General features: G+C 41.0%; 1 protein-coding gene across 2 annotated transcripts in view; it reads right to left on the bottom strand.

Annotated features, from left to right (window-relative positions):
- Positions 1–2,192: 2,192 nt before the first annotated feature.
- CYB5R4 (cytochrome b5 reductase 4) overlaps positions 2,193–15,292 on the bottom strand; it is a 67,022-nt gene continuing 53,922 nt past the window's right edge. Inside the window, exons 14-16 of one of the 2 annotated variants that reach the window (XM_006200326.3) lie at positions 14,953–15,039; positions 6,510–6,674; positions 2,193–2,779 (exon numbers count right to left, since the gene is read on the bottom strand). In XM_006200326.3, the coding sequence (XP_006200388.1) occupies positions 2,725–2,779; positions 6,510–6,674; positions 14,953–15,039 (307 nt within the window). In that variant the 3' untranslated portion in view covers positions 2,193–2,724. Of the gene's footprint in view, positions 5,113–6,509; positions 6,675–14,952; positions 15,040–15,292 lie in introns of both variants that reach the window. The other variant, XM_072965554.1, reaches the window with a different exon arrangement.

The raw sequence follows: 15,292 nt of genomic DNA, 5'->3' as shown, positions 1-15,292 counted from the left end.
ACGAGGAAAATCTGGACATATCATGATTTCTGTGATTTTTTTTTTCTAAACTGCACCTTAAGAACGTGGCTATCCTGAAAACTGCCCTGTGACAATTCTTGTATAAATAAGGTATTAACTTGCTCAGAAAGTGGGAGCGCCTCAGCAGGACGAACACAACGGCTGGATGTGTTTCACCAAGAATTTCAGCAGCTTTTCCTTAGACGTGTTTCAAGAGCAAGGGTTATCTGGACAGAGCACAAGCAACTGCGTTTCTCAGCATGTCTAAATGAGAGGAAACAGTAATGACGTCTGCGCAGGCGACCTCAGCAAACACTACAATACAACCGCACTCCCCATGCGATTCTGATCAGCATGGGCTGAGATGGCTGATTAGAAAATCCTAAATGAGAACGTAAGATCCTTGAATTCGAGAAAGAAAGCTGACGGCATCATTTTCAGATTCACCTTCAAGCACCCAGCTGCTACAGAGCAACAGACAAAATGCGCTGCCACATGTAAATGGTTGTTCCTCCCACAGGGCCAAGCTTCCACACGGCACAGGTGGCTTGTATTTGCCTCTACGGCGGCAGTTCTCCCACCATTTAACGTGTTTTCCGTTGAACCAGAACTGACAGTGTCACATGAGGGTCCTGCTTGCCATTAGCTGCTTGCCTCCCTTCCAGAACGTTCTCCCTACTCCATCACTAGAGTTTCCTTCCTAGAATTTCAGTCATTCACATATCAACTGCACAGTTCCCTCCTGCCTCCCGCACTAGTATTTATTTTACATTCTTAATCTGAATGTAAATTGAATTTAAATTGATTTACATCTCTAAGTTTATTCCTGCTCTAAGCACTCCATACGATTTGCTGTCACACAATGGAAGAAACTATTCACAAAACATGACTGATGAGGGACTTGTATCCAGGTACATAAAGAATGTTTACAATTTAATAACAAGAAGAAAAACAGTCCCATTAAAAATGGGCAGAAGACTAAAACAGACACCCTACAAAAGACAATGCACCAATGACCAATAAGCACATGATAATGTTACACATCAGTAGACATCAGACAAATGCAAATTAAAACCACAGTGAGATAGCACTACCCACTAAAATGTAAGAGTAGTGATTCAAGTTTGCTGAGGATGTGGAAGAACTGAAAGTCTGATACAACACAGGCAGGAATGTAAAATGGTACAACCAGCTGGAAAAAAAAAAAAAAGACCTGGCCTTTTCTTAAAAGCTTGAAACCGTACATTCCAAAACACGATTATCTAGCTGGTATATGTCTCTGCATTAGACCTAGAAACAGATGCAGAATAAAACAGCATTTTAAACATAAGTTAAATATACGGTGGCCATATGACCCAGCAATTTCACTTCTAGGTATTCATCCCAGAGAAATGAAAAAATATGTTCACAGAAAGACTTTGACATGAATGTTCTGGGGACGGAGGCAGTAGAAGCTTCTTGACCAGCCCCTTGCACCTGCGAAGCTTCCTCAGCTGAGTGTTGGTGACTTAAGGATTGTTAATATCACGTTCCTCCTGAATACACCATTCATTCAGTAAAGACTTCGCTGTTTACAAAATATTCACAGGGTAACTGGAGACCACCCCCCACCCCCCGCCACTTATTTCTGTGAAGCACTGCTGCTGCCTCAAATAAGACTGAAAGATCAAAATTAGCTTATGCTTAGCCACAGATACATCCAAAAGTTTCCTCCTGGAAAGCTCATGACTTTTCTTGATATGCTTTGCTGAATCCCCACCTGCGGAAGTTCTGGAAGGCTGCACACAGCCGCGGGGATGGAGAAGAGCTGCCCACACAGCAGAGCGCAGGAGAGCCCCCTGCTGAACTGCCAGCTGTGGGAAAGCAGCCAGCCAGGAAGTGCCATTTAGGACAGAGTGTTCTTCACTCACCCAGCTGGTCTAGACGGGCTCAAAGAGAATTTAAATTGAACCCATTCCAAAGCACCAGATGACTGTTTTAGGCCATGGCACAAGACGCTACACTTTCCTTATCTTTCCTGACGCCTCTAGTTTGGGCTAAGAATCAAAATAGCTGTCCAGGGTCTCTTAAACTTTCTAACACATACAATTCACAGCTGCATGTGTCTCCAAAACCTTTCACTGTCGCCTTTTAAAATTCCCCTCAGACAGTACCCCATATTGTTGCCTTCAAACACATTTCTACTACAAAGATTAAAAAGTACTTAAGTATTTTTTTATTCTACTCTGTGTCAAGGCCATATACACACAAAATGTCTGGATCACTTAATAAGTTATAACATTCCATGTTTCTATAGTAATAACAAGGACATAAGCGATCATTTCCTGAGTTAACAGTGCAATGTAAAATTTAATCTGTATTGCTAATAAGACATTCTACAGCATAGAAACGTGATCAAAATGATCATTACTTTATCATGTCATAAAACACAAGAGCTTATTGTAAAACAGTGATACAGTTTAAATGGTAAGGAACTTTGTGATTCAAAACAAAATCCCTCATGTACTTGTTGCCATGATTGATTTTCCAGGACAAGTATCAGTAGTAAAATAAGTTATGGTACAAAATAAAGTCAACAGGTTATCTATAGTGAAGGAACATTTGATTTCATTTAAGAAACTGAAACCTGGATTCTAGTTAACCTTTTAGTATATACAAAAATGTTTCTTAAAAAACCCTAAGTAATCACAAATTTAGATAAAACAGTTGAATGACAGCTCTTTATTATGCTGTAAAACTATGGATCTCGTCTTTGGAAAAGTTCAGATCATGCAGCAACCTGGAAAACATAATAAAAAAGCACATGTTTCTTAGAGAAAGTGTTTAAAAATAAAGAAGTAAGGTCAAAGTTTACCATCCTAACCACAGTATTTTTTCATTTTCCCCATTTGGTATGTACTTTCTAAGAAAGCCTACAATTATCACTTCCAAAAGAAATTAACAATAATTCCTTGACACCATCAAATACCTATTCAGGGTGCAAATTTTCAATTGTCTCAGAAATGCCATAATTTTTCAAAGTTTGTTTGAATCAATATTCAATTAAAGTCTACCCACAGTGACTGATTTACATGTCTGTTAGGTATCTTTCGATATTTCAGAACCCCTCCATCTCCCTCTCTTCGTCCTGCAGTTTATTTGTGGACAAAATCAGACTTTTATGTGTTGAGTCTCTCACAGTCCTCATTTTGCTACATCTCTGTGGTTTACGTTAAATAATATGTTCCCTTTTCCTCTTATCTCCCACAATTTAGTAACTGGACCTAGAGGCTTGATAGGTACAGGTCCCATTCTTGACGAGAGTACTTCACAGAGAGCGCTCTTTCATCAGGAGGCACATAATACCTGGTGGCCTCTCTGGATGCTAACAACCATTGATGACCTCCATACAGATCCATCAGTTCATTAAGGACTGAAGCTGGTGATATTCAACTTATTATTTTTCATTCATTTATCAGCTGAGGAGTTCTATAAAGAGTAATGTCTATTCATTTGTTACAATGGTTACCCAGTGGTAGAGCTCACACAGAAAAGGCAGAACAAATGCTTGATTTTTTTCCCCTTTATTTATCTTTTAAAATTTTATTTATTTATTAATTATTTTGGGGAGGGAGGAGGTAATCAGGTTTTTATTTATTTATTTAATGGAGGTACCGGGGATTGAACCCAGGACCTTGTGCGTGCTAGGCACACACTTTACCACTGAGCTGTACCCTCCCCTCCTTTTTTTTCCCCCTTTATTCACCAGTTTTCAAAGTAAGGAGTTGATATCTTAGCATTCTATCTAAATTTCTCCCCACTAAACAGGAAAAGCAGAAATACTGCTTAAGTATAATTCAGCTTGGAAAATACTAGAAATGGAGACTAAAATCTTACAAGTAGCTCTGTTTAAAATGCTGCTGAAAATAATAAACATTTACTTAGTACTTCGTATATGTAGTCACTGTGTTCAGCACTTCACATGCATAAGTATTATTATTTACTCCCTGGGACAGGTGAGTGCTCTAAAGCTGAGAAGGATCTGGCCCTAGCACACTTGGCTAGTGACTGGAGGATGACTGTAAGTGGGAGGGCTGGGATTTGAACCCCAACTGGCAGCTTCCAGGGCAGACAAACACATTCAGACAAACGGATGGGATGGCACAGGAGTTACGAGAGCCAACCTGGTACGGCAGGCAAGCTCGCACGATCTGAAGGCATCCCACCTTCCCGCCATACCTTCTGTCATCCCCTGGCCAGGGGCGCCACACCAGCCACAGGAGGCCAGGAGTCAAGTCCCTGATCACCCAGGCCCCTTGTGTGTCTGCTCGTCTTCTCCCTGCCTGCACCATTCTCCTCTACCTCCTCTGACTGGGGACGTTTTAAGTCAACCTTCAAAGAGCCAGTCTTCCTGACCATGTGGCTCCCTTCGCTCCAACACCACAACCCTAGGCAAAAGCAACTTGTCTCTTTCTGAATGTCTCCAGCACCTCGTTTCCTCTCTAGTAAGAGAATCTATAGCACTCGGGGTCACTGGTGTGTGCGCCCATGCCCGCCGCTCGGTTGTGTGGGCCCGAAAGCAGACACTGTTTATTCATTGATGCAATACACAAAGTGGCTTAGTTAGTGGATGAAAGGACCTTTATCGGCCAAATAATTACAAGCTCTTTATCTATATTGAAAAAAAAGTTTCTGAGTCCTTCTCTGTTACCACATCATACAAATTTGACAAATTTTCACCTAATATGGACAGTACGTTTGGAATGTATGTTACACTTACATAGCAGACATGAGGGTGCCTTTGGAGGGTCCTGGGAGCGGGCAGCCCAAAGAGCCGCCATTCAGGACAGCAGGAACTACGACATGATGAAAGACCCACGTAACTGCCTAGTGAGAGCTACACCACACCTGGTAAGATTGGGAGGATCAGGAAGTCAAAGAAACAAGGAAATAAGGAACCCTAAATTGAAAGTCACAGGGCAGACGCTATGAAGTCCTGACCTGAATCAAGCTACACCTCACATGGCCGCTCTACACAACACGCTCGGGGTGAGCGGCAGCAGGGACCCACGTATGATGACGGGTCAGACTCCAGCAATTACGGGCAGGCCAGCAAGCACAGCACAGGAAGACCTGCTCAGAGGGAAAGCTGAGGAAATAAAGCTGTAGAGACTACAGTCAATTTAAAAAATGAAAAAAAAATACTAGGATCTTGGCTTCCTTTGATTCAATTATACGTAGACTGAGGCTCCAGTAGGCAAGGAATTGGCTAGGCCTTGCCTGGAACTCAAATGAAGAGTCTGCAGGAAGCCCAGAACTCATGGGGGCAAACAGCCCACTTCCATCGGGGGTGCTGTACCAGGGGTCCCTCCTCAGTCAGTGGAAAAAGGACCAGGTGGCCTTACACGCAGTCTCTTTCAATGACCAGAGTTCATGATTCTCATGATTTAAATGCAGGGTTAGACTGCAATCTATAAACATCTGGACACTCCTAGTGGGCAGTGTCAACGAAGGAGAGGAGTACAGCTCTCAGCCTTTTTTTCTGAAAATTATTTTACTTCCAACCTTATTGTTAGTCTTCACTATAATTTTAATAGTTCTGTTTGAGCTTTAAAAGAGTGGAAGTTTAAATAGCAATTAAAAATTTTTACTGAGAGAGCTTAGACAGATGCACATTTTCCTGAAAGTATTAACATCCAGAAATAAATTGAAATTTAATTAAAATATCTTCAAAATACAATGTGGAGAGAAACACTTTTTAGCGTCTTCATTTATTTATTGACATCAATCTTTTTCTTAATTCAAATAAAAAATAAAATAGCAAGAGAGAAAATCATCCAGCAAAATGCTAGGTTGGGTCACAGACTAAAGGAAGCACAGGCCATCGAAGGCAGTCATACTGTAAAGTCATCTAGAAATGACTGCCAACAGTGGCTGCAACTAACCAAATATTTCAAAGTGTCTTTATAGAGTTAAGTCAGATCAAGGTGACTTTTAAATAAGACAGTCACTACGACTGAGTTTTCACTGTGCAGAGTCCAACTCTTATCTTGGCTTTTCGTCCTAGGTCTCTGGTTTTTGTCTTGCTGCCTGGCTTTCTCCACTGTTTTGTTTACTAACCCTCACCCAGTTGCAGAGAATGAAGAAAGATCACAGGCTACAAGGAGGAACACTGCTTATTAATTATTATATATGATAAAGCTGTGGGGGAAGAGGAGGCTGAATCCAGTGTCCCCCAAAAGACCTGACACCAATCCTGTGAATGCGCCCAGACCGCCAGCCATGAGCAGAGGCAGGAGGAGCTGGCTGTGCCTCCCTTCCGTGTTCACATCTATCTCTAGGCATAACTGGGGACTCTGACCCTCCACCCGTGTGCAGATTTAGCACTTTCTTATTTTCTTAGGCTGTAACAGACTACTAAGCGCAGGTTCCTATGAAGAGGAAGAACTGAGAGCGAGATCAGCTGCCCTCTACAGGAGCTCTTCATTTCACGGCACTGGGACTCTTTTTCCTACCACACTGCGACTCACTTTACTCCTTGCTCTGTAAACGGCACTGGTCCACAGATGCAGACGAGGACTCTGGATCTGTCTGAACTTCTTTTCAAAAATTCAGAAAGCAGACCTGGTGAAATGTGTCCCTGTTTGCCCTTCCATTCAGAAGTAGGTGCTGAGAGGACAAATTCAACGTCAAACCTGGAGAAAAGAAACATTTAAAAAAGTCTATTATGTGAAACATTATTAACATGTTTCAAGTTCAGTAAAGCATCTTTTTCTCCCCTGGAGAACAACGGAATTTATGGAGATTGATACACTTGCTACAAAAGCACTGGAACAGATTATAAGCAAAGATATCGCAAAAGTACACGGGTAAATCCATATTTACTAAAGACATACTTTTGATACAAATAGGAAGAGTGACATTTTTTGTCGAAGTCCCTAGAAAGGGAGCTCCAAGGGATCTCAGAGAACACATTTCTATTAGTAACGTGCTCGTATAAATTCCAGTCAGAAGCAACTACCAGTGACAGTTTGAATCTCTGACTCAGACCTCTCCAGTGAGTCCTAGACCCTCATAACCACAGACCTTTCTGACTTCTTACTGTTACTGTCTCCACACCCTCAATCTCAACTTACCCTCTCCCGGCCCCACACCTGACATCACCGCTGTGAATGGCACCATGACCCACTCGGCTGTACAAACCAGAAACCTGGTGCTTATCTGCCACCCCCTCCATGCCCAAATTCTCACCAAGTCTGAGCTCCTCTGTCCTCTACTTCTCTCAGCCTTCACTGCCACAACCCTGCCCATTCTCTTTCTTCTTTCTGTAATGTTTCTACCACATCCTGCTCTTCAGTTCTTGGCTCCAGCATCACTTCCACAGGGAAGCACCGCGGCCCCACCAGTCTGGGGTCCTTCTTATTTGTATGTGTTGTAGAAATGTCTTCCTTTTCCTCTTCTTTATGGCCCTTATATCAGGCTGTAAATATGTGGCCAGCAGGTTGATGGTTTTACTACTATCTACCCCATGAGACCATAAACTCCATGAGGGCAGGGACCATGTTTGCTTTGGCTACCACTGCATCCCTAACGGCAACACCAACAGCACTCAAACACTGCAGAGTGAAACAGATGAAAGAAACAGAAAGGGTAGAGAACTACAGTGAGAAAGAAACACATCAGACCAAGTCTCACAAGGTAACTAGAGACCACGTCTCCCCACAGCTTTGCAGTCTGTTGAGTGAACTCCTGGTGAAGAACTGCAGTAAATTCAAAATTCTATGTCGTGCTTGCTCCCTTTGCTCCATTTTCTCTAACACAATTCACTCTGATTGTTTTCAATAGCGTCAGATCAAATGCAACTCTGCATTTTCTGCTTGAGTAATGGAGATATTTTCTCAAGGGTGGCAGGAATTAATTATACATTCATCTCAATTTGAGAAAACGCTGAAGTGCATCTTTTCTCTTGTGAGGTGGCTCAGGGAGCCAAACATAACAGAAACGGCATGCGGCTGGCGCAGCTGTCCGCCCACTGCTGTGCAGCAGCTGGAGGACCACTCCTGGGGGTGAGGGAGCCCGTCCCCAGCGCACAGACCCACTCGGAGTGCCAGCCGGGGTGCAGAGCCCGTCCCAGCGCTCCCCAGACCCAGCCTCACGGTGGGAAAACTCTATAATCTCAATTCTAATATTCTTACAATTCTAACATTCTGATTTTATACTTTAAAAACTCTTAAAATGACATTTTATTTCTCACTTTCAAGGTTCCCATTTAGTTTTAGCAGCAATACAAACCCACCCTATGCAAGACAGCCTCCCCGAATACTTTCTTTCACTAACATTTTTCCCTTCCTAGCACTTAAATTAAGTGTTAGATAATTCTGGAATGTGATATTTGTTTACTGCTCCATAAGGATGGAGTCCTTGTCGTGTTTAATCCTCTATCCAGGCTTGGCCTGAGGCAAGTGTGCAAAAATTACTTGATGAATGAATAGAGAAATGTACTTAACAAGAAGCCATACGGGCTAAAAATAAACACTATTGAGAAGCCATATGCCGGCATCTATGAGATTCCATACAAAAATGTACATGAACTTGGCATTTTTCTGGGAAGAAGGTCCATAACTGTCCAGGTTATCAAAGGGGACCCAAAAGCAGCTGCAGAACCACTATCTGAAGGCATCTTTAATTAAACAGAGACAATGCAATACAAGGTAACAACTGCCTTGTTAAATTACAAAAGACAGTCTCCTCTGGCTCCGTTTCCAGTAAGTCTGTTACCGGGATAAGACTGCTAAGGCACGTAAATCAATACTGGCGTCCCTGTCATCTGAAAAAAATCTTAATTTTCCTTTACTGACTTGCTTTAAAAAACAAATTCATCAGTGGCACACTTTCTGCAGGCATCTACTACAGCGTGAGAAACAACAGTGATCCTTCCGTGGATGGTACACATTTCTTTCGCATTTTATATTGATTCACATGTCAGTCCCTCTGGTATACCTCTGGGGCCCTCCATGGAAAACATGACCAGATGGTACAGATGCAATTTTCAGGGTCTGGTAAGGACACAGCCATCCTACTTCTCTTCTTTACAGCCCAGAAAAGAGCTTCCACTGCAGCTGGAGCAACCCCAAGTTAAGGCTCAAGGACACTTCAGTGAAGCATTTCTTCCACCAGATGAGGGTAGAGATGGTTACTGTGGAATGTTCTCTTCTGAATTTTCCTAAGGGCAACTTACTATCTGAAATAATTACAGCCTTGAGGCATGAGGGGACCCACTGGTAAACTGTCCTGAAATTCCTTTCTGCTTCTAATGAATGCCTGAGGTCCAAGCATCTATGAAAGCAAACAAGCTTGTCAAAAACAATTATTTTGAAGTAGACTGATAATGCTCTGAGATGAAAAATCTTGAAATATAAATGTATTCAGTCTAAATCATATGCAAAGCCCAAAGTCATCCAACAACTTATTCCCTCCCCCTCCAGACAACCGGCTCCCCAAACCCACTCTTTCCTATTTCTTACACTTACACACACACACACACACACACACACACACACCCCTGCCTTCCCATCTTTACCACCACAGCTCCAGGTCAGACTTTCCTGTCTCCTGAGCTACTGCTCTAACAGCCTGACCCTCCTCTACCTGGCACACCACTGTCATACCAGCTCTCCTAAAACCCAGGTCCGATCCTACAACTTCTTTGCTTCAAAAGCTTTCGTGATTTTGTCACTGCTCACAAACAAATAGTACTTCAGAGTATTTGGGGCCCCAGCTTTTCCTGGTTTCCCTAGCTAAAGAAAAAGACTAGAAACGCAGGAAAACTTGCTATTTGCTCATGGGAGAAAGCTCACAAAATCAACAGCGAGGGGTTAAAATTAGAGAAAATGAACATCTTAAAGAAACATTTCTCAAAATGAATCTGAGGAAGCACTCTTGTTCCTCCAAATGCTAGTGGTATTCCATGAAAAAAAGGCTGGCCTGTCAAGTAAGTTTGGGGCTCCTGGGTTAAAAGAAGTTAAACAGACTTCTTTAGAATCTCTCAAAGCCTTGAATATATTAAGTTCATAGTAAATCTTTAAGAAGGTAACATGCGTTATTTCTCAAACTTATTTACTCCTAGAGCCCTATAGAGGGGAATACATGAACGTGTTAAGGAACACATTCCAAGAAAACACCCCACTGGAGGAACATCTGGAAGGAACAGAGAGTGGGGCAGGGTCCAGATTAGGGGCCCACATAGCTGACATGTATCAGAGGCTAGGGGACAAGAAACGGGTTCAGGCCTCTTGTTCAATTTACTTATGTTTCCAGAATCGTTTGCTTTTGCCATCTTAAATGGGCCCAACGTACTGCTAGTCCCAACACTGACACCAGAATACAGAAACACTCCACCTCTGTAGAATGGATAAACAAGATGATACTGTATAGCACAGGGAAATATACACAAGATCTTATGGTAGCTCACAGAGAAAAAACTGTGACAATATATATATATATGTTCATGTATAACTGAAAAATTGTGCTCTACCCTGGAATTTGACACATCGTAAAATGGTTATAAATCAATAAAAAATGTTTAAAAAAACCCCACTCTACCTTTCTAGAGGCTATTTGTCAAAATGTATCAGTAGCCTTGGTTCACTTTGACTTTGTGATTCTTCTGGTGAATTTTTATCCGGCACAGTTAGCGAAGTACAGGAAAACTTACAGTCACTATGCCAAATTGTAGGGGGTTGGTTAAATAAGTTATGATATGAACTCAATGACCGAATACAATGCAGCTATTAAAAGTCATGGTGCAGGGCAGGTCTTCCAGACTAGCACTACTGGCAACCTTGGGCTAGATAATCCTTTGCTTTGGGGGCTGTCCTGGGCACTGCAGGCTCCTCACAGCAATCCTGGCCTCTACCAACTAGCTGCCAGTGGCACTCTCTCCATCAGCTGTGACGAACAAAAATGCTTCCAGGTGTAAATGTTCCCCAGGGTGCTGGGGGGAGAAACAGAATCACTCCAGGTTGAGAACCACTAGTTTAAAGCATTCTATACACAGAATACACACAATACACTAAGCAGAAATGTAGTTATAAAAAGTATAGTCAGTGTGACTACAATATTTATGAAACCAAACAAATAACATGTGTGTATGTGTGTGTATGTATGTGTGCGTGCATGTGTATGTGTGTGAGAGAGAGGACAAGAAAGAGAACGGAAAAATACAGACCATAATGTTAATAACTGTTTCTCAGATGGTAAGATTATGGGTGATTTTTTTTCCTTATATTTTTTTCTACATAAATATGTATTAATTTTATAAGCAGAGGGAACAAATCAACAAATTCTACTATTTATAGAAAAGAATATGCTACTAACTTTACTAAAATAAGGTTACTGTCCCCAAAATGACTGCTTTGAAAGGGAAGGAAAATACTTGTTATATTTCTATATTACATAAGGACATCCAGGAGTCAATCTCATTGTCAAACTTTCCTGTGCCTCAAAACTAACTCTGCAAAGACAGAGACCTCAGTGAGCAGCATCTCCTCCTGAGGCAGGGGAGGACCAATGTGTAAGGCTGGGTCAACCAGGCCTTATAACACTGCTCAGTAGTCAAGACAGAGATAAGTGAAATTTAATTTGGATTTCAGTTTACACAGTAATTGGCCACATCTGCTGTTGCACATATTAACCCTCTGCTTCCTCTCATTTTTCTTAAGAAAATGTGTAAGACTTTGTTAGACTTGGAATGTTGTGAATCAAATTCCAATGATGAGAGTTAAACAGCCAAGTGTACTAACATATGTGGATTAAATTCAGGCAAGCTACTGTTTTTTCTTTTTTTCCCATTCAAATTATATGCTTATGACATGAAAATAGAAATGAAATAGAAACATCCTAGAAGAGTACTTACGGTCTTCCCTATGCTTTGCAATTCTATTGAGTTTTGGCAATGTGGAGAAACGAAGAGCTGCCTTCCCTGGGCTGCATGAGAAAATAAGCCAACACGATCTGCTCTCCCTGTTACACCCTGTGCACAGGCACACGGTAGAGGCTCATACGCACTTCGTGAATTATGAATGAATGTTACAAATATGCTACTTCTAGGGGCTTGGCACCTAACTATGCTATCTTATTGCCCCCACACTCAAACAAAACCCAAGCAGTTCTGTGACATACAATTTGATGTCCCCATTCTTCAGATGGAAAACTGCAGCTCTGTCAGATCAAAGAACTTGTCCAAAGTTAGTAAGTTTCCATGATACAATGATGTTTCCAAGAACTTCACTTGCAACTGATATCATATGGATAAACTTTGAGAACAAGCATAGCATGCATGCTGAAAATGAAAATATTAGATCATACACCAGCCTCAGTATCCATTTTTCCTATTCTTTGTTCCACAAAGGACTGAGTGGAAGGCTGTGTCCTAATCCTTCAGAGACAAGGGTGTTTCATTTGTTTTAACTACAGAACCTAATTTTTGTTATAGTCACAATCCAACAATAATTTAACCATGGAGATGTGTTCAAGTATCACATTTTGTCATCAGAAACTTTATTACTAAAATGAGAAGTGACAGGAGAGTCAAGTCATGGGAGAGAGTGGTTTAATAGATTTTTTTAAAAAGCCTTCAATGTTAACTAAAACCCAGATGTAACAAATTAAAAACTGCTTTATATTAAGCTTGAACTGTCGCTTTCCTTCTATGTACGGGACTTGGCAATTACTACCAAAGTCCATCAGTAAGCCTTTAAGGCTAGGTTTCTTCTCTGTCTGCACCAAGCCTCTGAGCATCGAAGGTTCGATACATGTTCCAAAGCCAATTACACCAGCAGGCCCTTTGTGTTTTCCAGTGAGGGCCTGGCAGTCAGTCTCCAAGGGACACAGATTATCCGATGCTGGAAATCAGGGCCAGCAGAGGGCCTCCAGCTAGACAGCTGTGCCTCCAGAAAGCGGACGGAAAGGTAGGGAGCAGAGCACGCCCAGGAGCAGGAAGAGGGAGGGTAAAGGCAGGCCAGCACTCTCAGTCCTCCCAGCAGACTGGAGCATGGCACTCACCTGGTGAGTGCGGTTAGAGCCTGGCACCCGAAAGTGAGGAAAAAGCGGGGGGGGGGGGCTTCCCTCATCCTCCTGCCTGCACAATTCCACCGACTCAAATTATGTCAACCAAAACAGAACAAAACACAGAGCTGACTCTGTTAAAGGACAACTTGTGCTCAGAAGCTGTCAACACATTCCTTTTATCAATTGCTTCTTAAATCAAGTTTAACTCCTAGGGCTAGACTAAGTCTAGACAATGTCTGTTCATGGAAATAATAGTAAATGGATTTTTCTTGTCTAGGAAACTATCTTGAAGAATACCATGTCAAAAATTTGCCAGAAATACTTAAAAAAAATGAACTAAGAAAGTCTAGCTATGTCTGTTTAAATTCTTTGAAATGTTTGAACCAGGAGCTCAAGCAGTTCATACAAATCCATGTATACACAAGCCCTCCACAACCCAAACATCCGAGGTGGGCCGTCACAACTTCAAAGCATTTACACTACCTTCTCAATCTTCACAATAACCTTATGAAGCAAGGAGAAAAGATGTCACTATTCTATTTCAAAGATAAAGACACCAGCCCAGAGGGCTATGTCATTTTTGAACAAAGTTCAAGCTAGTAAAGGGCAGAATGAAAACTAGAATTTAGGTCATTTGGCTTTTCGGTAAATGCTGCTTCCAATTTTCCATCTAGAAAATTAGTAAAAAAGACACTTGAAAACTTAGGAATTTATATTTCTTTAAATTATGCTCTAAATTGCCATTTAACTACATAAATATAGTAAATATTCTTAGGTTTATGTTTTCCATATATAAGAAGAGAAAATACTTCCAGGATAATTAAATTCAGATCATCCTTAATTTGTGCAAATTATTCATTAAAAGAGAAAGAGGGGGAGGATGGGAGGCAACAGAGAGAAAAAAAACAAAACTAGAAGGAAGCACAGCATCACCTGAGGAAAGATATTCAGCAGCTATTCAGAAGAACCTGGAGCCCCGGGGACAGCTGAGTTTCTGAGGTCTTTCACTGTTAAATGGCCTAGCACGTTATCTCTACCATACTGTCATCAACATAACTATTTGCTTCAGATATTCTGTGTGATTTATGAAGTCCTGCAATTCTTAGAAATAGTTTTTAATGATTACAGAAATGCTTTAAAAGTATGACAGCTTGTCCAATTCACTCTTCTAAAAAAAAACTGTTTTGAATTCCCTACGGCTTTCAAATCTCTGTAGGGGAGACGGGACACACATGCCTGTTCAAATTATCTTACTTCAGTTAACTGTGATAGGGCTCCTTTCTCAATGAAACGATTTTTTACCTTGCTGTCTTGTTCTACCACTGAATTCTCTGCCTGACTCGAACCTTTTTCTATTACCTATAACCAGCATTTCCCAAAGTGTGTACTGAGGACCACTAGGGATATTAATGAGTATTAATGTAAACAAACAAAAATGAAGAGAATCTTGCTAAATGATGCATAAGGAACTCTCTTCTTGGAAAGTGACAGTGGACATTAGCATGGTAAAGAAACATGTTTATTTTTGTTAATCCATCTCACCAAATTTATTTGATTTGTCCCCATTATAATAAAATCTTGAATTACCAAATTGGCTACACTGGATCATTTTCAATGAAACCCAACCCAGTATAATAAATAACATAAACATAAAGCCCAGTATATATTTTGTTGATACATATTTGATGTCACATTGATCTTATCAAATAGTATTTCTTTGGGGGAGGTGTATTAACACTATTCATATTTAGAGGTTGGTTTTTTTTTTTAAAGAGAATTATTGATTAGTTTACTTTTGTTTGAACAAGCTTCCTAGTCAATTAAAACTCCAGCCAAAGGCGGTAAGGCCTTGACTGACTAAACATGTATGAATATTTAAACACAGAGCTAATACCACTTTAATACCTTTCATCCTTAAATGCTAGTTTCTCCAATTGGCTTCTCCAAATTATATCATCCTCTGTTTTATTGAAGAACATCAGCTTCACCTTCCTTAAAAGAAAAACAACAACAACAACAACTCAAAAAAAGTACTATTTCAATTACATTTACAATATGTAAGAATGGAAAGTCTAGCAGTGAACTAGCATGAATGTTTTTTAGTGACAATTAAGAGGCCAAAAGTACCAAAAACAAAGCAGCTCGGAGTGGAGGAGGAAGTGTTAGGAATGATGACTGAGGACGAGGACATTTCTGTTGAAGTCCACTAAGTATTTAATCAATTTAGAAAAGCTTCTACTAATGT

Source organism: Vicugna pacos, chromosome 8 (assembly GCF_048564905.1).
Source record: "Vicugna pacos chromosome 8, VicPac4, whole genome shotgun sequence".
Lineage (NCBI taxonomy): Eukaryota > Metazoa > Chordata > Mammalia > Artiodactyla > Camelidae > Vicugna > Vicugna pacos.
Note: the sequence above shows the minus strand (reverse complement) of the source record. Positions and strands in the feature narration are given on the sequence as shown.